The 23,875-nt window shown below is 37.4% G+C and overlaps 1 protein-coding gene across 2 annotated transcripts; it reads left to right on the plus strand.

The window, feature by feature from the left end:
• The first annotated feature begins 6,443 nt into the window (after window positions 1–6,443).
• LOC102222920 (phosphatidylinositol 4-phosphate 5-kinase type-1 alpha-like) lies at window positions 6,444–23,618 on the plus strand. Of its 2 annotated transcripts, XM_014475023.2 has the most exons (17): window positions 6,444–6,583; window positions 6,927–7,021; window positions 8,971–9,012; window positions 9,218–9,252; window positions 9,452–9,538; window positions 10,811–10,941; window positions 11,036–11,153; window positions 11,369–11,521; window positions 13,109–13,408; window positions 13,499–13,689; window positions 15,060–15,143; window positions 16,507–16,555; window positions 16,633–16,717; window positions 16,818–16,973; window positions 17,112–17,313; window positions 21,788–21,866; window positions 21,942–23,618. In XM_014475023.2, the coding sequence occupies exons 2-17, from the start codon at window positions 6,973–6,975 to the stop codon at window positions 22,008–22,010; spliced, it is 1,830 nt and encodes a 609-aa protein (XP_014330509.1). In that variant the 5' UTR covers window positions 6,444–6,583; window positions 6,927–6,972; the 3' UTR covers window positions 22,011–23,618. The 2 variants fall into 2 exon arrangements, with proteins under 2 accessions (XP_014330509.1, XP_023200891.1); XM_023345123.1 differs by lacking the exon at window positions 8,971–9,012 and having other exon boundaries at window positions 6,445–6,583.
• The last annotated feature ends 257 nt before the right edge of the window (window positions 23,619–23,875 follow it).

The raw sequence follows: 23,875 nt of genomic DNA on the forward strand, positions 1-23,875 counted from the left end.
TTTCACAATTCTACAGAAAGAGTTTTTCTTGAATAAAATGCCTTCTTTTAAAGGGTAGAACAATTAACATTTAAAGTGAATTATAAGCTACTCTAGTCAGTAGTGAAAAATACATGCCTATGAGTTAAAAAAAAAAAACATAGGAGCTTAAATCCCCAAGAATTTCTGACAGCTTGGTCAAACAAATATCCATTCATTATCTTTTTGTATCAGACAATTGTGTCATTCACACTAAGCGAAGGAAAGACTTGCAGAAAATGCATCCAAATATGAATGTAAGATTCTGGGGTTGATTCCCCTTCTATACATTTTGGTAAAAGAAATAAATAAAATGTGTAGCCTGTTCATAAACTTGTAATAAGAAGTATTTTGTTAGAAAAATCTGAATCTTTTGGGTCAGTCAAGAACTTAAATGTGTCATTGAAGAACATGTTCTGCTTTTTCAATCTGATTATGTTGTGTGACAACCTACATTTTAAACGTCACTGCGCCAAATACTTGTTCTTACGTGTTATTTTGATTTTGTTTTTCACTCTGAGCAATATGCGTCATGTATTATCTTCTTATATGAGTTGTTAGGTGTCATCTGTGTTTCTGTCTTCTTCTGGAGAAGTACAAGTAAAGTTTTAGACAACAGTAGCTTGGATAAATCGACACTCCCGTCAGGTCAGTGGAAAAACGTATTATGACTGAGACTGCACTTGAATACCTTCCACCCACAGAGTTTGTGATAACAACAAGAAACCACATCATTGGCATTTTTTGGAGTGCGATACTATGAACCACGCACTCACCCAGTTTCTGCAGATGTTGGAAAGGTGTTTAAAGCATCTTTAGTGTTTTGGGGAAAAATTTACTTGATTTTGATGACAGAGCCAATTAGTAGCCTGAGCATTCATGACAGGGTGTGCTAGCTGTAGTGTAAAAGAGAGAAAGGGGGAGGAGGAATAAGCAGTTTCACACAGAGGAGCAATTGATTGTGCTATGACCCTCCTCCTGGCTCTGATTGGCTGTTGCTAGTTACCACTGGCAGAAGGCAAAGCAGCTCGTTTCTTTCACAGATTATCTATCTATCTCATACCAAACTGTCACAAGATAATGACAGTTTCAACAAATATGTAAGAATATATTTTATTAAAGTTATATACTGCAGCTTTAAGCTGCTATTGCAAAGTTGCTTTGTCACAGGCCGTGCTGCTGTCAGTATTTGCCAAAAAGCTACTTGCATGTGGCTAAGTAAAAAAATGTTATCTTTCTCAGTGGAAACACTAATGTATACACTTTAAAAAGGCAAATCGTTTTAGTCAATGCTAGGGATGATTTATGGCCATTTTGACAGACTGTGAGTGTGGGAGCAGTTGTATTTTTCCAGGGTTTTTCCTCTGCTATTTTTATAGCCCATCAATTTAAAGCCAGACTAAGGTGAGGTTTCTGTACAACTGATAAGACTCCACTACGATAAGGGACACAGCTGAAAATGAAACCTGCCAAGTACAGTACCTCTAGTTGTCAGGATTCAGGTTGGAGTGAGGGATCTTTCCAGAGACGAGCTACGCGGAGGAGTTTGACAGCCTGACGCACCTGCATTGGATTCCGGTAACCAGCGGCTGGCTTCTTAAGAAGCGGTGGAACCACCAGTCATCGCTCGATGGTTACCACTTGTTGGTCAGACTCAGCCTTAAGTTCTCGCAAAATCCATGTTAAGTATTGTCCAGTCATTTTGTCCTTTTTCTCTTCGTTACCTCTCAGATCTTGATCCCGCTTCCCGGAGCCAAGCCTGGAACTCCACCGGTCAGGCGCGTCTCGTTGGTTGGCACCTCCAAACAGTTCTGATCCGCTGCGGCCCGGGACCCCCGAACCTACCTGGACTCTCGTTCCCTCCTGACGTCCCCCAGTCTCAATTCTACCTCATTAAAACAAACCCTCGTAACCGTAAAAATCTGTTCTTCTGTGCGCACCTGCATGTGGGCAAGGAAATTAAAATCCAACATGACACTAGTATGTTAGCTCCATGGCTACATGCAAATGTGTGCTCATGCTAAAGATTTGAAAGTGCCAAATAACAAGAATGTTCTCTGCATTTAGAGACATCATGTTAGGTAAAAGAAATACAGTGCAGAACCTTTGTTCAACTTTTAGTTTAAATAATAGGGTGTTCTAGTAGTTTTGCTCTTTTGAGTTTCTCTACTTTTTCAGATTAGTGTGGTTCATGTCTCTGCAGTACGTTATTGGTTGATATGGTTTGGTACTCTGTTTTATGGTCCGCGTATTCAGAGTGTTGAAGGTGGCCTTGGAATGGTACGGTTTTTTAGTGTGTGTATGAGCTTTCACAAAAGAAACCGACAAAATAGCGTACTGAACTGCACCGCCCCATACCACACCGCTCATTAGAAATGAGGCATAAGTGACTTTAACCCTCTATGGCATGACTTTTTATTTTTGTGGGGAAGAAATATTTTTCTGCATTCTTTGGGAGCTTGGTGGTCCCTAATTACATGTCAATCATAAAATCGGACTCTGACACCTCCTGGAACCAGATTTGGGTTTGTTGCCTCAGGGTAACATTGGTCTAGAACACCAAGATTGTCTACACTGATTATGAGAAATGAAATACAAATCAAACAAAAACTATATTCATAAAAGAACTATTTTTTGGACAAAAATATGTCAAAAATCATGCCCCCCAAAAAATAAAATAAAAGAGCAATGTGAGGTACAGCTATGTGGTTTGTTGCCTGAGGGCAACGCCATGCCATATGTGGCATGGATGTTGGTGCCAAACAGACTGGTCTGAATAGCACAAAATCTTTTGATCTACTGGGTTTGCCAGCGCAAACATCTCTAAGTTTCCAGAGAATGGTCAGAAAAAGAGAAAATACCCAGTGAGCAGTACTTGTTTGATTTGCTGGAGTCAGAGGAGATTGAACAAACTAGTTCCAGATGAGAGAAAGGTGATTGTAGCTCAAATAATTACTTGATATCTACATATATGAAGGTATAAAACACAAAACATCAAAGCAAATGGGTAACAGCTGTGGAAGACCAGAGTGTCTGCCAACCATCTTAACTAAAAACAGGACAATTAGTTTATTATTAGTCTATTAAAATGGCTTAACAAACTAGACAATCTAGTCTGATGAGTTACCATTATAAACAGCATCAAAGCAAGGATCCATTCTCTTTTATCACCATAATTCACCCAACCTCTGACGGCTGCTTCTTACAAAACAAAACGCCATGTTAATAAAGTTTAAATAATCTCAAACTGGGTTCTTGAACATGAGAATGAGGTCACTGCAGTCCAGTGACCTCAAGTCAATTTACCAATAGGGTAACACTTTACTTGACAGGGTGTGGATAAGACTGACATGACACTGTCATAAAGTCTATTAAAAGTGCCAACTTTGCATTATCTTGCAAATAATGACACTTTAATGCAAAGTTGGCACTTTTACTGGACTTTCAATGCAACTTTTAAAGCAACTTTGCATTAAAAGTGTAATTATTTACCGAATGACACTTCATGACAACAATTATGGACATTCATAAAGACTCCTTCATGTTCATGACAGGTGTTATGTCATCCTTATGCACAAATAAAAATAAAGTGTTACCACCACTAGCAATGTGTACCTAATAAAGTGACCAGTGTCTGCATTATGTTGTCTTCTTAGTGTTTGAATTTTGAAGTTTTTGCTGCACTGTTTTTCATACTAGCAGGCTTTTTTCTACCCTCAGCTGGAGGCTTTTCAGACTGTCCTTGAAAACATCAGCAAAAGCATCTCCTAGTTAGACTGACATTTGTTTTATCATCACTTCCCGGCAACATGTTGCCCATCCTGCATCCCTCCCGCACCATACAGAAACCACATTTCTTCAACCACTCCACTCCCACTTAAACCTTTCAGACACTTCTTTCTGCACATACACTCTTCTCCAGTATGAATATAAATTAGTCAGTGATCCCACCACAGACCTAGTTCTAGAGGAACCACTGCAACATCGCACAACCATGACTTCAACTGGAGGCCCCATTGGCTTTTTGATGATTGCCCTGACAGCTCTTCTGTGTTCTGATCAGGGAGGTAACATATTTCAGACTTCTCAATTATTTGAACTTATCGCAATCTTACATCTTCATTACTTTTAGTCTTTTTGTTACTTGGTCTTCTACTTCTCAGAGACAAAGACAATTACCCTACCAAACGTCCAGTCCCACCTGCTGCTCCTACTTCTCTGAATCTCGGTGCCATCATCCAGAAAGGTCATTGCCGTCCCAGATACCTTCCAAGCTACTTTCCTCGGTCCAATGCCAGCCATTTTGTCCGCCGTGGAAAGTCCATCAATCACCTAGAGTCATGGAACAGTTTGTGCTGTGGAAAGCCAGAAGAAGAAAAACTGTGCCAGGGTTCACCTTCAACCAGAATGCATGTTAAATATGACAGATAATATAATCATTCCCATCAATAGAGAACAAAGGAAACCCAATAAAGCAAATTACTATCTTTACTGCTTATCCATATCGTCTGTCTCGCCTAGGCAGTCAGAATAAGAGTGTAGATGGTGGTCCGACTGAGTTACTTTTTTCTATTCTGATATATTAAACTTTTCAAGAAATAATGAACACCACATTTCAAAATGTGTAGTATAGTTTGCATGCTTATAGTTACCACTTTTACTGTTTTTTTAATTAATTTCACACTCCTATATTTATTAGATGCACTCTGAAAATTCTGACATGGATTTTGTTTCAACTGGAGCTTCTGTAAAGCCAACGTCAGACTGCAGGCTGGACTTTGAGTGTTAAAAGCAAATGTAATACATCTACAAGAAAGTGTAAAGGTCTGTCTGACCCTATGCAGAAATATGCTACGCACATAACAAATAAACAATTTTTCTTTTTACTTTGACTGTTTTCAATTTATTATGCATAGAAGAGAACCAGAGCAACTCAAACCACTTTAACCAATGTATAGGAAGCAACTCCACTTCACGTTTCATGCATTTTCAATATAAAAGCATAAACAAGCCACTACTTGTGAAACTTGTCTTGAGTCAACATATTTTTCTAATTACTACTATTTTTAGTAATTTACTTTACCGTTGTTTTTCTACATATCTTATATGTAAAATAATGTTCAATTCGATTCAAAATACTTCATTAATTCCAGAGGGAAATTAAATGTTGTAACTCATACTGTCCAGGTATGTTGTTGTAGCTGCCGACAGCGGTGGTCAGGAAGGATCTCCTGCAACAGTCTGTGTTACGGTGGTTCTGAAAAAGCCTCTTACGGAAGAAGAGCTCTGCTCATGAAGAGGATGCTCAGAAATGTCCTCATTGTTCTTAATTTATAAAGAATCCTTTACACAATAATGTCGGGAGATTCCAGAACACAACCTGTGTCCTTTATCAAATTGTTAAGACTTTGTATAGTTAGAATTTTATTATCTTTAAAAGTAAAAGCATATTTTACTTTCTTAGTGGCTCAAAGTAACAGCAGAAGTTTATTAAAACACTATAATTGGGCTATTTCTTAGGCACAATCTGCATTAAAATACTAGTGTGTGGTGAGTGGTCGAGAACATAGAGAATGAATAACAATGAGATCAATTTTTCTTGAAGTTTTCTTGAGGTTCCAAACTCATGTTATTAGAAGGACAAAGACTATTGATCCCAACATTTTCTTCCATTTTTTGGTTGAAAGAGCTAAAAAAACAATGAGATTGTTTAGAACTTTGACAGTGATCATGAGTTCACCAATGATGCTACAAAAAAGAGATTGATTTTTCATCCAGTTCGACCAGTTCAGCTAAAATAGGAATTTATTTATGCTTCTAAATGTAAAATTCAAACAGGACAATAGAGTCCAAGCAAAGTTGGTGATCATTGTCAATGGCCCATAATTGCTTCAGCTTCACTTTCTCACATTGTTTCCATGATGCCAACTCTAGTGCAAACATGTAAGGTGGAGCCTATTTCAAGTGCAGTGCAAACTGAGGACATAAATGTCGACATCAAAATCTCTTGAAACTTGCTTGCCTGACGTCATGTTTGCCAATGCCAGCTGATTAGCTCATATCTTCTTATGATGTAATTTGCCCAGAATAAGTGTTTGTTTTTTTCCATTAATGTGCTTTTAAAATAACAAATGTTCTTTATAGATAAATAATTTTGTGAAATCCGGCATTTGCAAATTCATGTTTTTATTTTACTGTTTAATGTACATAATGCCAAAATACATCACACTGTATTTAACATTCAATAACTATATTTCACAATCAAACAACTGTTTTTGTTCATCGGCAATGAGAAAAAAAACATAAAATTAAAAAAAAAATACTTTCAGCTAATTGAACATCTAGTTACTGAAGAACTTGGCAAGACTGTACAGGATGAATGGGTATTTTATTGTGAAAGTACCAGGAATCACCGGAAGCGCGGTGTGCGCTCGATTTGAGCCACTCACAGAAACTGCCGCATCCGCATTGCTTCCTTGTTTACGTGTTTGTGGGAATCCTAACTTTTAGAGGACGTTTTATTCTTTTTGTGGAAAGTCGTAGAACGCCATCACCAGATTCTCGGGTAAGTTGACCATTAAGACTTTACTTCCTTTTGTTATTCATAGGTTTGGCGCTGTTGGTTAAAGTGGTGTTAGCGGTTAGCCTCGTCTGTAGACGTCGCCACCCAGTGATCCAGTTAGCAGTCACAGTAACCTACTATATGTTCTGCTTTTATCGTTCACGCTCTTTTGTTGTTTGCATTTGTAGGCAAATTTTAAACGAAAATTCAGTGTTATTGTAGTTACAGAAAGTTTTGCCCATCCTATGCTAAGATTCCACATACTCAGAGTTGGTCAACGTGGCTGGTTTTAGTCCAGTTTCAACAGGAGTATCTGTTATTGACGAGGTTCTGCTTGTCTGCCCAGATCCAGACCCGAGTTTCATCTGAACCCAGTCTGGTTTCCTGTCTGAATGGCCACAGCATCTGAGGAGCCTCCAGGTCTTCAGGGCCACTCTTCCAGTAAGTTCAGGGCTGATTTTCATTTTTTTTAAAATTTATTTATATTATTAAGCCAAAAGTTACAAATTCACGTTTTGATTGTACGTAACTCTGCTTAAAGTTTGTCTACGGTAAATATTTTCATCATCTGAAAAGTCAGTGCACCCTCCCCCTTATCTTACTCCCTTTGGCTGAAATAACTTCAGAGAGATGCTTCTTTTAGCCATCAACATATCTCTGACCTCAATCTGAATCTTAGGAAGGCTTGTCCCACTCCTTTCTTTCAGATATTCCAGGGGTTTCTTGCATATACAACCTATTTCAAGTTTCTCAGAGTATCTCAAAAACATAAAGATTTGGTCTCTGATTCTGCCTAGGTCTCCTCATTTTTTGATTTTTCTGCAGCAAAGCATTTCTACATTCTGACTCGTCCAGCTCTGTGCCTCAAAGCTGGGGTAAAGTTCTTTTCCTGGAATGCTGCATTGTGTTTACACCAAACATCCTCCGTTCTGGTGTAGACATACCTAATTTTACACTCATCTGTTCAAAGAGTAACCCTGGCCTATGTTAAAATTACCTCTGTCAAATCTTTGGTCTTTGCTTTTTTAATATTTGAGGTTTGATCTTTTATTGTGTGCTGTTAGTAAAAAAACTGCCTTTCCATCCTAAAAAGACTGCATTGAGTTTTAGATACTTGTCATCATCACTTCTACCGTTTTCAAATTACATAAAACAAAATATCAGGATAAACCTTTAGGTCCTTATTGTGCAGCCGGTACAACGTCCCTTTGGACACAAAAATACATGCCATGAAAGTATTAATTGCACATTTTCTAATTTATTTCATTTTTTTTCTCATAAGTTGTCAGTTTGCATATCAAATATTCATGTTCTTCTATTCTTTAATTCTGTAAGTGAAAATGAAGTTATTTATGTTTATTAAAAATACATTTTCCAGTCTGATATATGTATAGTGGAACTTTAGAGGGAAAAATCCATTGTTTTTAAATGAAGAACTAAAATAACAAAAATGCCCTAGAGTTTGTTTTTAATTTATTTTTGATTGAAAATATTAAACTTTTTTTCTGAATTTTTAATCTCTTAACTGCCAGTAACACAACACAAACACAAAGGGTTGATACTTCCCCCCCCAAACGAAATTGCAGATTGGAATTTTGTAGGGATAGTACTACCCAAGCCGAGAACTGTGGAAAAATTACCAACAGCACTTATTTTGATCGTCTATTTTTATGTCAAGTGGTTTTGAAACTTGCCAAAAAGTAAATTTTTGGTAAATGGAGAGTTTCATTGTTTCCTGCAGGGGAAACAATGCAACAGGATATTTTTTGTAAGAGTTTCAACATAAAACAATGAAAACAACTTAAAAACAGAAATCAAACTGAAATGTTATTATGTAAAACAAATTATTCTGAATTGGAGTCAATGATATAAAAATGTTGAAAGGAAACACATGAATCTAATGTATGGAAATTAAACACTGGAGGAAAAACAAGAAGAAAATTCCCTTGTAAATCATAACTAGTCAAACAGCCTTTCCAATGTATCTACTGACCAATACTGAGTAAGTAAAACTTTATTTATATAGCACCTTTCAAGGTTTCAAAAGTAACAAAGGCAGATTTAAAAAGAGTCGCTGAACCAGAAACTTGTCAGATCCAATCTAAATGGGTCACACCTAATCACATGGAAAACTTGTTGCTTCCAACTTCAGAGCTCAAAAAGCACAAAACACAACAAATGATTTTTAAAACTGTAGATTTCAGAACTAATAATATAATTGTTATTTACATTAAAAAAAAAAAAACATTTGAAAAGAGAACTACATGTGCTGGAGACACCTGTATCTGTTTCACTTTCTAGAAAATGTTTCTTTGTTCCTTATTAGCACAGTTTGAATTGATTTTTTTTTTATTTAAATACTGGTTTAATTCCTTCCACTGCACTCAAAGACCTGCCGGGTCAGTTTTGGAGGGCACTGTCTTCTCTCAAAGGTAACAAATGAGGTTGGTCTGCATGTTTGTGTTGGAGCCCAGCTGTAATGTCTGCTTTTTATTGTAAGGAATGACAGTTGAAGCTGTGTTGCACAAAATAATTACGTCCAGTGAAGAAACTGCCTTTGCTTGGTTACCTAATTGTTGTTTTTTTTTTTTTTACGATTTTTACGTAACACGCGTTTCTTCCCTCTTCTGCCTGCAGACTCGACTGGGAACCGAAAAAATGTTGCTTCAGAGGTGAGCCACAACACATTTGCTGGAAACTCAGTTGGGACACATAGACACAAATCACCTCGACAGTATGGAGTTTAGCAACATTTTGCTGACGTCCTATCTTCTCCTTCCTGTTTGAAACATAAAAATGGTGCTTATTGCTACAGACTCAAGATTTCTTTTCCCTGCCTGACTTTCTGCTGTCTTGTGTTTGGACTGACAGAGTCCGAGCATCGGCACGTCTCAGGCCCTGAAAAAAACCATCGGCCATCGGGGAGTTGATCCCACGGGGGAGACGGTCTACAAAAAGGTGCCATCATAGATAGTAGCTCTTTATGAGCCAGCAGAACTTCATAGTGTCTGGATTTCTGCTAGTGTTTGTGACATATAATCATATAATCCTTTGCAAAAGTATCCACACGTTCAGACCAAAAATAAAGCAGTACATAATTGTGAAGCGGAGGGATTCAAAAAGGTTTTACTGATGAAAATGTAAAAAAGGTAAAATTTTTCTTGCCACTCTTTCATTTAGGTCAGGTTTGTGAGGAGGATAGCAGTTTGTAGATCCATCCACATGAACGGTGGATCCAGTTCCTCCAATCTTATCTTAGCATGCTTATTTTTAAATCATGTCCTATCTGACAGTTTAACAAGCAGAATTGATGTCTGAGTGCCAAAAAGAGGCCAAACACTTTTACTTTCACAAATGGAGCAGTGCGACTTTTGCTCTTGATATACATTTAGAAAAAACTTTCACTTTCTTTAGAACTTGCTCTGTGATTGTTTCAATTGCAACGAACAAGAAAAACAAAAGAAAATAGAACAGGTGGTGGAGAAAGTTAACAGGCAGACAGAGAGCTAAAAATGGAAGCGAGGAAGAAGGATGTAGAGAATACAAGAAAACACATTTGGAATCTGTTTCTACGCCGGAGGAAAGAGAGAAAAAAAAACCCGAGAGCCTAGATAACACAACAATGACATATGCATATCTAACAACAGCAATGCCACTGAAGACTGCATGGTGCTAATTAATGGAAGCTGTATTTAGCCCAGCATAGTGTATCTGTATAGCATAGTGTATTGCTGCTTCTAATTAATATCTTAACGCCAGCCTTGTCAGTTCAGGTGCGTTGCCTTTGGCAGTATTGTGGTTTTGCTGCACTCTTTAAATTTTTGGTTGTGGTTTAAACAGTATTTCTTGAGAATTACGATGCCTTAGATATTGTTTTATAACCAGTTCTGCTTTACACTACTTCCTGGTCTGTCTGCTGTGTTCACTTATGTTCTTTAACAAACCAATGAGGCCTTCATAAATAAGATTAATAACTATTTACTAATATGGTGACTTCTGCAGCCACTTGGCTGCTGTGGACTTTATTGTAGGGGTATCTGAGTAAAGGAGGCTGAGTATAAATGCCTGTTATGCTTTTTAAAAATCTAACTTGGTGATATTTTGAAAACCATCCTCCCACTTCACATTTATGCACTACTTGTATAAATGTTTGGCTTATGTTCATAAACCATCAGTAACATCTAGTCTTTAATCCTACATTTAAACATGCAAGTATTCCCTTCTATCCAGACAACATCTTCCACTCTTAAAGCGGCCATACAGTTGGGCATCACACACACGGTGGGCAGCTTGAACCAGAAACCTGAGAGAGATGTGCTGCTGCAAGACTTTGAAGTCGTGGAAAGCATCTTCTTTCCCTGGTGAGTTCGGAGAATTATTTAGCAAGGAGATTTCTTTTTATTTGTCTCGTCTGTGTTCAGAAAATAAATGTCTCGGTTTGTCATTTTCTGGCAGCGAAGGCAGTAACCTGACACCGGGTCATCACTACGGAGACTTCAGGTTCAAAACATACGCTCCAATCGCCTTTCGTTACTTCAGAGAGATGTTTGGCATCCGGCCTGATGACTACATGGTACTTCTGTACACACTATTCAGAACAACTGAATAATGAAAAGAATGAGGAGAATGGGTAACCAGAGAGCAATGGAGTTTTGGCACAAGAGAGGCGGGGCTTTTTCCACCTATTAGTTGTTACTAATTTTAGAGTTGGTGTTACTATTTTTAGAGTTGGTGTTCTTTTTCAGTTCTTATCTCATGTCTTCATACTTTACTATGATTTATTTGCAGTATTCTCTGTGTAACGAGCCTCTGATTGAGCTGTCGAGTTCCGGGGCCAGCGGATCTCTGTTCTACCTCTCGAGTGACGATGAATTCATTGTTAAGACAGTGCAGCACAAAGAGGCAGAGTTTCTCCAAAAACTGCTTCCAGGATACTTTATGGTAAGATCTGATTCAATGCACACTTTTCTCAAGCTGGGCCTCAGGGCAAACGGTCTTGCATGTGTTGAATTTTTCCCAGCTCATAAACACCTAATTTGCATCAGAAGGTAATTACCAGGATTCTGCCGAATTGAGGCTGAAGTACTTCATTCCTTTGAATCGGCTAAGTCATGAATACAGAGGATAGCATTGAGAAATACCGTAGTTTAAGACACGAGATGTGTTGCAGTATACTTCTCTTTGTAGTGATCATTTCCTCCTGACATATTAACTACAATAGGAAATATGACATGATTAAAAAATACAGTTGATTTTCCTTTCAGTTATCTGATAAGAGCAAAGTCTACGCTTATATGGTTGGCTTCAAGGAATAGAACCACAATACGTTCCCATAAGTTGAATGCAAATAATGTGTCATTGCAATATTTAGCGATAACACTGACTGACCATTTATCATTTAATACTAGCTTCACATGAGTTTTCTAATAATAAATACCTCATCAGACCAAATCAACACCTCTGTCTGTTGTAAACATTCCCATATTCTACAGTTATTTTAATCTAAAGATATTGACAAGAGGAAGAGCTTTGTGTAGAGAAACTAAGTACACCCTTCTTGGTTTCATATAGTTTGAGAGAGCAATAATTAGCTTATTTGATGATCTTCATCTGTGTCTGCTTCTATGGAGGCAGGATTTTGGTCAGTTTGCTATTCCGGAGCAATTAGGTGTTTAACACAATGCCAAGATGTAAAGACTACAGCAATGATCTTAGAGAAGTCACCAAGAGATTCTATACAGGTGGAAAAATTTTATATCTATACATTGTTATCAGAAGGATGTTTCAACATATTTCTGATTTTCTACAATCAAGGATGATTTAAAATAATCTAATAATCCGGTAATCCGGATTGTGTCCTGACACACAAAACAAAGGAGAGTATTTTTCTTTATGAAGGGTGTCTTTAGGTTGTATAATTGTTCAGATGGCCATGAAGAGAACTCAGACTAACTTACAATTAGGGCTGAAACAATTAATCGGGTTATTTGTGATTAATCGATTATTGAAATAATTGTCAACTAATTTAGTAACTGAAAAATTGTTAACTGGGGTATGCAGACTCAAAAAAGACAATTGCTGAAAGAACAACATACTCAGAGCAACAATTAAGCCAAAATTGTACAAAAAAACATTTGCAGTTAAGAATTTATCTTTGTCTGTGAATATGTTCTATGCAAAACTCCTTAATCTAAAGATTGTGACATAGGGTTAGCTTTTTTCTGTACAAGCAAACACCTTTTGCTATCCAATTATTAATCTGTAATCCAAAAAATATAGATCAGCCATACATTATTGATGCTAAGTCAAGGACAAGAGGTTGTCACAAGTATTCTTATCTGCAGATTCATCCTTTGCTATAAATGATCAGGCATATACCAAAGGAATGCCTATGTTGTTGCCTCTTAGCAATAAAATGTATATTTTCTCATGTTAAAAAATTATTTGAATTATTTTCATTTTTTAAATGTATTTCTAATATTGTATAAAAATTAATTGCCTTCTTCTGTGATTTCTTTTCTTCTGTAGAACTTGAACCAGAACAAGAGAACCTTATTACCAAAGTTTTATGGACTGTACTGCGTTCAAGCAGCCGGTAAAAACATCCGCATTGTAGTTATGAACAATCTGCTGCCCAGTTCGGTACGGATGCACCTCAAATTCGATCTGAAAGGCTCCACTCATAAGCGACGAGCCAATCCCAAAGAGAGGGAAAAGGCTGTTCCCACGTTCAAGGACCTGGATTTCATTCAGGACATGAATGATGGTTTATTTCTGGAGGCAGACACGTACAATGCTGTATGTAAAACTATTCAGAGAGACTGTCTGGTAAGAATTAAGTTAAAACTTAAATACATAGTTTACTATTAATTTAATGTGGGTTTTTTTCATGACTTGGTTTGTTCAACTTGGTTTCAGCTGTTGCAAAGTTTCAAGATAATGGACTACAGTCTGCTAGTGGGAATTCATAATTTAGATCAGGCCTGTCGAGAGCAAAATACAGAAGCAGCAGCAGAAGGAGCCGTGAGGCCGCAAGTCCAGAAGTCCCTCTACAGCACAGCTATCGAGGCCATCCAGGCTGAAACAGGACGAGTGGAGCCAGTGGACCAGTGAGTGAAAATGAGAAGGTCTTGAATTCTGGTCAGAAGGTTATATAAACTTATGGACATAAATGTGGTATTAATTTGGGGCTTTAAAATGCTTTATTTCAACTTTTACCAGGTTTCAATTATTATAAACCACACAATTTAATATTAAAAACAATAATTTCAAGGAAATATATACATTTAATATAGATTTCATCTAATCCATATCACAAATTACATATTACACGCGCCGCTAAATTCATACATCCTTATTGGTAGTTACAAAATACTTAAGTTAATTTAAATGGTATAGTTTCTCAGCATGGATCTGGCTATTAAATCTATAAGAGTGGGAGATATGGACCTGCAACTTTATGACAATATTTTGTGGTACTAGTGTACTATTTTAAACTGTTTACTTATTTTTAGGTCACGGTAAAGCTATGGCACAGCAATGATAGGCTCATAAACTCATTCATTAGAATTTATCGTGGCAATGATAAATGAAAATTCTTATGTGAAGAAAGATTTCACAATAACTGATACAATAAATGTCCTCCCCTATTCCAAAAGTTCACTGTAACCTTGCTTTAATCATTCCAAGATTATTTTTGATATGTGTTTAGGTTCATCGTCCTGTTAGAATACCTAACTATGTCTTAGATTTCAACCATCTCACCCTATTATGAAATAAAACTGGTTTATGGTGTTCAGGAGACCTTGGAACCACCAAGGAGCAAATTGGAAACTTCTGGAACACCAGTGTCACTGTTTCCTGTTAAGCTAGTTTCACGTCTCCATAAACTAACAGAAGGTCCTGCTCCAAAACTGACGCCTTTTAGGTGTGACTTAAATTTTCAGCTGCACACATACACAAGCCAAATGGCATCAAGGAAAAAGCTTTATGACGAAGATTGACCTATGTGACCTTAATAATAAGAAGTGTATGGAGGTCAGCGTTTCAAACCTGAGAACACTATTGTAGCAGCATTATATGTGGCTGCGTTGTTGCCAGTGGCACTGGTGTGTTGCATAAGATCTAATAATAAAGAAAAATTACTTACTTAAAATAAAATCAGCAGTTAAATTCTTCAGACTGAGACATAATTAGGTGTTATAAAAGGATAATATTGTTGTGGTAGGAATAAAGTCAGTCTAACATGTTTTTGGAAACCTTCCATAGACCTCCTCTCTATAGAAAATGTATTAACTATACACATAAGAATGCCAGGAATCCTATAGAGCAAAATTAAATTTACCATTGTTTCCAAGTAGAATAATCACATGTCCCGACAGAGACAGAAAGTCTGTCTCTGTCAGTCTGCAAGTCTATCTGGCTGCTAACCAAACAGCCAGATAGAAATCTACCGCACTAAGTGTGTTTAATTTTTCAGGACCGGAGGGATCCCTGCACGAAACTCAAAGGGCGAGAGGCTGCTGGTGTACATTGGTATTATTGACATTCTGCAGTCCTATAGGTGAGTACATGTTTGTGCCTTTGTTTATTAAATAAAAACCAAAACCCAGCCCTCATGGAAAAAAGCAATACATACACAGATCCGTTCAACAAAACGCTCCTAGATCATTTGTTTTTTTTAGCAGCAAGACTCAAAACTCACACACACTAATATTATAAGTTTACAGAAACTTAAAACTTTTAATTGGGCTTAACAAACAAAAAACTTTTGTGCAGTCTTTGTGAACAGCTTAAGTGAAACAGAAACCTGTGTGTTGTGTTGTGTTAAACTGGGTTCACTTAGCATGAATGAAGCTGTGCATAAAAGCTTTCAGACATTCCTGAGCTTCTTTTAGTAAATAAAATGTTTTGTTTGGTTCTGTTCATTTCACCCCGTCGCCATTTATTTTCACAATTTTGACCGTTCTCTTGTCATTTTCAATTTTTTTTAGTACAAAAGAGAGCCAATATTTTAGGGCATTAACATGAAATGGTTTAAGTATATGTGCAACGTTTATGGTGAGCTGGGTGAAAGGGCAGTGTGTTGGTATGAAATTGAAAATCTATTAAACTGATCTTATTGATTTTTGCTGTATATTTTGTGTGAATTGTTTTGGTTGAATCTACACAATTCTAGAATTGTGCTGCTTGTGGTGGCAGCATGTTGGTGTAGCTCTGATTTGTTATTTTTGTAAACTTGGTTTGTAATTTTTTGGTTGAGGCTTTGGATGTTTGGACATTTGTTCCTTCTGGTTCTGGACGCTGTGCAGCTGGAATTACTTTTTTACTCTCGGACTGCTGCTATGATGCGTAACTATTGCCACGGTTTTACAACTGGGAGCACCCGATAAGCATCTGAAAAGCTCTGATAATACCTGAACTATGATGCCAAGGCAAGGCAGAGGAGTTCAAAAGGAGAATTCATGGATGACCATAATAGACAAGGATCATATCCTCAAATCCTGTGTCTCTGCCAGGCTTCCTAACCAAACGGCCAGAGAGCGATCAAATAGGCAAAAGCAAATGATGTGGATTAGCAGTGGTTGCCTACTGGTGGTGTCAATGTGGAACATTTTCTCTGCTGCCCAGATTTGAACTGTTTGCATTGTAATGACTATCATGAGACTGTCATAGATGACCAGTCTCTTCAGTCAGAGGCCTCTTCATATTAATTGCAAGACTGACTGCTATTGGAGGTGATTCCTGTCCATGGCATCACTGTCTACAATGACTGAAAATACATGGATGATATGAGTTATGACATTTAATTTCACTTTGGGGTAAAGTGTTTTTAAATTGAATTGGATGTTGAATTTAATTAAATGTGTTTTGTCTGGTAGCTTATGTAACAGACCTTGGATCTGTGTTTGTTTTGTTTTTTGCAGATTAGTAAAGAAACTAGAACATTCCTGGAAATCCTTGGTTCATGATGGGGTGAGTAGTTTCTAGTTTGTTGGTTTGTTGTGAATGAAAACAGAGGTTTGAACATAAACCTTTTTTCCCCCACTCAGGACACTGTGTCGGTACACAGACCAAGTTTTTATGCGGACAGATTTCAAAGGTTCATGAGCACTGCGGTTTTCAAGAAGGTGCCAGGTAAGGTTTATGTTAAATCGCTGCTAAAAAAAAAAAAGAAAGAAACATCCCAATTTTACAACTTGAACTCCTAATTTGCTCTTTACTATCTTGCATGTAGTGAAAGCCTCTCCAGTTAAGAAGCGTCGTGCTAACGGTCCTGTGAAGAAACTTGCTGGCTCTGGGCTCTATCTATTGACTCAAACCAGCTACCAGCAACCTTCACTCCAACAACAAGTCAGCACTGACACTAAGGAGGACACAGAGGGAGTCATCGGTAATAGAAATAAGAGCGCAGCTGCTTCAGTTGTAGTGTGGGAAACAAAGTTTTACTGATAGCTGAAAACGTGTATTGGCATGTGCAGTGACGCTTTCATAATCCAGTAATACAAGTTTATCCTCTTCTCCCACCCAGGCATTCAGTCTGGCCGACCTGACCTCCTCCTGCAGAGCTTACCACACAGCGGCAGTGCTGTCAACACTCCTACAACTCCAACTTTTCTATCCCTCACTCCCACAATACTCACTCTGTCTCACTCTCAGGAAACCTCAATGAGTGAAGGAGAAGGTGGAAGTGAAACACCCAGCAGACACCAGGACAGCAGCACCCCCCAGAGGTTAGATGGAGCATTTCAACTCGGTTTAATTATAAGGAACAAGTAATTCTCAACAAATGTCACGTCAGTGGACTTCACAAACTGGTCCAATTCAAATCCAGTTACACTAGCTCTCACGTGTACAAGCGCCCTGTAAAAATGCCAGGTATTTCTGATGTAATAAAATATACTTTAATTATTTTAAAAGTTTTTTCATCTATAGTGTGATATGTATAGTGTGATATATGTTCTACACAATTCAAGAGAGACATAATTTAGAAATCTAAAAAATAAAAAGCTACATTACCTTGGTTGCGTACATATAAATAAATAGCCTTTGGTTCTTAAGTCTTGAGTTCACAACATCCATCAATAATAGAGAATCTGATTAGTGTCCAGAGAATGATCCTTTCTCCAGCTTGATTCTTGATGTATGAGGTTGAAGAGTCAATGAGCTGAATTCATAAATTCCATTTATTAATACCAAAATACAGCTGGTCCAGCCATCCAGGTCCTCATAGTAAGGTTTTTTGTTAATAAAATTCCTAAATACCACACCTGTGATTGATGCCAATTGAGTCAACAACTAGTCTTTAATTGTTTTGAGGGGTCAAAAAAGAAGGTCAGAATTTCTGTTGTTATACTGAGTGTATAACTGGAGACTCTATCATCGGTTTTTATGGTGTTCATAAGCAGTGGAATACCAGATTCAGGAAATTACCAATCAGAGCCCGGAGAAAGGTTTTAGCGCTGTTAATCATGCTCATGTACACGCTACTCAATGTGCTAATGGCAGAGAAAGAACTTACAGTTATAGGAAAACTGTTTATTAAGATCCAACAGTGCAAAATGTAAATTATTTCCATTTTTCAACTGGTCTTAAAATTTTGATCAGGAGTGTATAGTTTCTTTATCCCCTACACGTCTGCTTTGAGACCTTCAACTAACTCTTGATCTTTCCTTCTACTTTGTGCTTGTTTCCAGTGGTGTCAGGCAGGTCACGATTCAGTGAGGAATGGATATTCTAAAGTTTTTCAAGAAAGTGTTAAGCATCACTGCTGGTAATAAGAAAAGTTAGCTTCAACCCACAGCTATCAACATAAAGTCATTAAATAAATATACAGTAATTAATGAACCAACCAACTGCTCCTTGTTTGACAAATAAAACCCTGGCTACACACTTCATATGAGAGAAAGTTACATTCCAGCCATAAAAGAATGCTGCTACTTAGCCAACTACTTAGTCAGAAATGCACCATGAAGGTCCTGTTGTTTATAGAGTGAAGTGTGCATTCTTTTACCATATATTGTCTTTGGATGGACTTTCTTATGGAGCATCTGATATTTTCCCCCACTTCACAAATGGATGCTTGCACACAGTGGAACAGGAGTGAGCTCATTCACGTGTGATTGTCATGAGTGGATAATAATAATAATAATTCACTCATAAGAATAACTTCACCGACCCTATATACCTGTAGGAGTCAGGACAGAGGAGCACAGAGGGTGAGAGAGGAGGGATCTTTTCAGGAAAGGTGAGTCTAGTAGGTAAGGTTGGCCACCATCCAGCAGAGGTTGTCACTGGTCATCCTTAAGGGAGCCAGTTGATACAGGAATAAAGATGGCGGGCCATTTCTGAATATGAATGGTCCATACCGAGTCTGATGTGGAATGAAAAATGCACTTTATGCAGTTCTGTTTTGAAATAAAAAACATTTGAAAAGCTTAAGGTTCAACTTAAAGTGACCATTCAGCCTAGCTGCATGATGAAGCATCAACTGCTCCGTCAAGCATCAGTAATTCAAAAATTACTATTGTACTATGAAGGCGAAGATGTGATACCAGAAGGGTAGAGGGTATTATGCAAAAAAAATTGTAACATGATGGAAAAAACCATGACTCACGGTTGATTTTTGAGGGTTGTTGATTTAATGAACTTAATGGAGCAAAGTTTTAACATTCATTCTATAGCAACCACAGACTTTACTCTTGTATGAGAACTTCATACAGGAGTATTGAGTTTCACATATCTTATTCTTTTCATCTTTTATTTTTCTACTCTGCAACTTCAGATGTTCCTGTTTTGTTAGATTTTATAAATATGTCTAAGTTTAATTATGTAAGAAAACAATATGTCTTACTAAAAGGCATGCAGTTCTAAATCTGACAAAGGTCTTGAGTGAATCACACTTGCAAAAACATTACTGAAAACAAAGGAGGTACTGGTGGCCAGAAACCTTTTTGCCTATAAAACAGAGACTGGTAATAAGTATTTGCAAAATACAGCAATGTAATTTTGTGGGGGGTTTAATTGTCAGTGCTGTAAATATACATCTTGTGTTCTATATTTAAAATCCAATGGCTTCCTAAAACTTCTACACACCAAGCTACCTCTGTTAAATCTGTCAAAAAAAAAAGGAAATTAACTTCTCAGTTCTTACTAGCTGCTTGAGAAATTTTGTACTCACCTACTATGTTTGCCTACATCCTATGGATATCCTAAGGATTTAGACCCCTTGTCCTTAAAACCTAGTGATGCAGGAACAAATCTGGGCTGAACTGCTCCCCTTCGTCTTCTTCCTCAGACCTGCAGAGCAGTTTTTCTTTTCATTCTATTAGTCTGGACAGGAAGGTTTGAGCAGACTCCTTTGGGTTTGGGAGATGTCCATTGGTATGTACTGCAGGTCCGATGAGTCAACTTTGTAGTGACGAGCAGATCTCTGAGATGAAGGACAGGGCTGACAGCTTTGATGACGGTTTCAATTATTTCATTCTCAGAATGTCCCATCTCGAGTCCTGACTCAATCTGGTTATTGAGACTGGTGATAGAAAGCTTGTCTTTAAATTCTCCATTAAAAGTATAATCTTGCTCTATACTTTTAAGTCCTTCTTTAGGTACTCTGTAGGTTCCAGGGAGATTTGCCTTTGTCGTCAATTACTGCCATTGTCCTCATCTTTACCCCCGAAGCTCCAATTTTCTTTTCCAGGATGCAACGTTCTTCTTGCACCTGCTAAAGTTGCTTGTGTTCTTGCTTGGGTTTTTCTATGGGAGCATTTTTGAGATTCAGGTTCAACTGTTTCATGCCCCTTGAACCAGCCACCTTGAACCCGTTTCACTGCGTTTTAGATAAATGGCACACTTTGACGAGTTCTGGCTTCTCAAAAGTTCATAGTGTTGTGATGATTTCATCCAGTACTTGCTCCATGTAGACTTGCCTGTCACGTCTAGGTTCGGCTCTCAGGTAGGATGTTTATTTTATCTCCTGGCAAGATTATGTTACACACGTGATGGCGGACGCACTGATTAGTGTGCAATAAAGTGTCTTCATTCTGTGAAAACAGAAATCAGCTTCTTGAGTAATGGCTTCGCTGTGATGCTGACTTAACTGTTCAGCTTATGCTTACACTGAGTTTCCAATGCGTTTATGCTATGCAGACTAAGGCTAGTTCACACAGCAGATGTCGATACTCAAATCCGATTTTTCTTGTTTTGTTTTGCGTGGTTGTTCATACTACTGATTAAATATAATTGCGATGAGACTTAATGGGGGAAGTCAGACTTATTTCATAATTATAATTTTCAGCTATTGTTTATGTCAGCTTCTTCTGGTGCTGAATTGTGATGTCTCACCTTAATAACATAATTGTCCGGATAAATCGCGACTACAGAGGCTTTGAAAACAATCGGACATGTATCCGCATTTAGAAGTGGCACATATCGGATATTTTTGGGGGGGGGGGGAGAAATGATCGGAATTGGGCCTTTCAGACTGCCGGGAATCGGAATATATGTCTAATTTGGACTTCATATGCCTGCTGTGTCAACGTAGCCTACTATTTTAGTAATTACACAGTTTGTACATTTTCTGTTACGTATTACGCACAAAATAAAACATGTGAAATGTTTACATTTCGTGGTGCTTTCGTTCGTGCACAGCAATAACAAAATGAATTCTGATTCTCGATCTCCATATACAATCATGAACTTAGCTTAGTAGTTTTTACTCACTATGGACCAGTGCTCGAATAAATCTATGATATTGTATACCTTGTAACTCCGCTATCACTTGTAATCAAGGGGGAAGCAATCGTAAACCTGCCTACCTTTTTCAAGGAAGCTAACTGTTGATAACATTTTGTGCAACGGCAATTAACGGTCACACCAACGACAGTTAGCATTTCGGCTAGCAGTCAACTGTAGTACACAGAAATATCTCAAAATAGAATCAATGGCAATAAAACACTGTCCTGAATTTACAGACACTTCTAATATTGGTACTTATCTATTACTTCTGCACTCAACCCACCTGTGAAAACAGAAATTGAGATATCATCTTCTTGAGTCAAGGCTTCGCTGTGATACTGACTGGTTTGTACAGTTTACGCTTGCACTGAACTACTTCTGCATAATTCTGGATAGTCAGTCTCGTCGTTGTGCGCCATCTTCTGGTGGTAATTGGTACCGCATCAGAAATCACTTTGTCTTTGTTTCCAGATTTCAGTCTTCTGATCAAGAACACACAGAGGATCCAATCCCACTCAATGACGTGGCTTCCACTGAAAGAAAAGGCTCTGTAAGTAAAATTAAAGTTTTCTCTGTCAGCTTTAGCTTACCTTATGTAACCTAACTTTCCCTCCCTCCCCCACAGGCGTTAGATGTGGAACAGAAACCAGGATTCAACGAAAATAAAGTTGGAAGTGTTCATGAGCAACACTGAATTATTTAGAAGCCCTCCATTCCCACCTCTCTCTTTGTCTTCTTTGAGGTACCAGGACTAACAAATCCTTGTAGTGAATCACTGGGACCAAGCCGGACCTTTGTTTATTTTTGTTTACTTACCTGTTCATTTGCACATTGATTTCTGAACAGATGTGTTCTGACACTAGTAAATGTGGGAACATTAATGTGATGGTTAGTGAACACTATCTTTCTCTCCCAGGAGTACCTGTATTTACATCTAGTCATAATATTTCATTGTTATCCTAATTTAAACCAGCATTCAGAGTGACTTCAGGATTTTTTTCTATTATTCATTTATTTGTCTTCTTGGATGCCATTCCTTATTTTGCATTTGCCAAATCACTCTTGCAAGTCCTAATACAAGCGCTGGTATCTATCCTGTTGTATATTGTACAGAAAAGATGGATGTATCCAAAGTGACATCATGGATTGTTGCAATTTTCATATATTTAGATGTGACCATATTTTGAAAATAACTGAAGAATATTATGTATTTAAGAGCTAGCATATGAAATTATCATCAAACATCAAAAGTGTGAATTGAACTAAAGATGTCAATGACTTAAGTTTATTTTTAATAGGTTTTTTTTTTTTTTTTTTTTTTTTGGAATCTGGGACGTTTTACGCCTCCTAATGGCCAAGAAGTGGTATTGCAAGTAACATCATTGTCTATTGGCTTTACTTTCAATACTCAATAACTGGACACATTTTCTACAAACAGTTTATAGACCTCAGCCTTAAGTGGCTGAAGTTGAATTATTATGATTTTTTTTTTAAATAATTGATTTAGTTGCTTCAAAGCAAATCCATACAATGTATATGTGGAACACTTTTTTGAAGCAGATATTTATGTTGAAAGGAATTACTGTATTCATTTGTAATAAGATGCTGTTTTTTTCCTTTTTAATCCTTGCTTTAAATGTACATAATGCTGGGGAAAGTCAGTCTCAGCTTTTTATTTAACCAAATTTCCTAATGGATCTATATGACTTCAAAGACTGTGAATCCTAACAACTTCTAATGCTAAGGTCAAAACGATATTTTAAAAGAAGGTGATTGTTGTTGTTTTTTATACTTTGAGTAGATGTGATCAAATGTAAGTGATGGATGGTGAAGAAGCACTTCAACAAACGCTGATCTGGGGTCTGTCTCATAAAAGACCTCTGATCGGAATCTTGTACTTTATCTGTCTTGAGTTTGTGCAAACGAAAGCCACCCATCAAAAAGCAGTTTCTCTTGAATCATGTGACTGGAACCAAAAAGTAGGAAATTACATCATTCTAAGCTGGTACAATCATTTTTGCTTTCTCGTGGATGTGGTTGGTACAGTGTGTACAACATTACTCTGACAGCTGTCAAGTGATGTGCATGAAAATAAAAATATTTTTACAGAGGTGCAGATGCCAATGTTTGAGATTTTTGGATGTTCACCTGACCTTGGTGCAGGGTTGTCCATCCCTGTGAGACACATGCACAGACACTCTTTCTTCATAATATTGTTGTAGCTGTAAATGTTTGCAGTCTAATCAGAAACTTACACTGTTCTTGTATAATGTCAATTTTAATAAAAAAGAAAATACTGCCACAGGACTATTTTCTCTTATTTTTCAAGTGTATTTCTGTTTATGAAATATAACTCGATGAGCTTAAATACTAAATTCATTCATCCACAATTTTCCACTTATCTGGGTTCAGGTTGTTGGGCAGCAGCTTAAGCAGTGAGGCCCTGAATTGTCTCTTTCCAGTCACTTGTGTCCTACCTAAATTATTTAGCACAGATATTGGTGACACTGCAGTGTCTCTACTGTTAATTTAGGAAGTGGGTGAAATATGTCACTAAGA

The sequence above is a fragment of the Xiphophorus maculatus genome, chromosome 13 (assembly GCF_002775205.1).
Source record: "Xiphophorus maculatus strain JP 163 A chromosome 13, X_maculatus-5.0-male, whole genome shotgun sequence".
In the NCBI taxonomy this organism is placed as follows: domain Eukaryota; kingdom Metazoa; phylum Chordata; class Actinopteri; order Cyprinodontiformes; family Poeciliidae; genus Xiphophorus; species Xiphophorus maculatus.

What these genes read in the sequence shown, in the direction of transcription:
- LOC102222920 (XM_014475023.2), top strand. Translation starts at nt 6,973, where the DNA reads ATGGCCACAGCATCTGAGGAGCCTCCAGGTCTTCAGGGCCACTCTTCC. An exon ending in CTATTCAGAGAGACTGTCTG is followed by an intron (nt 13,409 to 13,498) that starts GTAAGAATTAAG and finishes ACTTGGTTTCAG; the next exon opens with CTGTTGCAAAGTTTCAAGAT. An exon ending in CCACTGAAAGAAAAGGCTCT is followed by an intron (nt 21,867 to 21,941) that starts GTAAGTAAAATT and finishes CCTCCCCCACAG; the next exon opens with GCGTTAGATGTGGAACAGAA.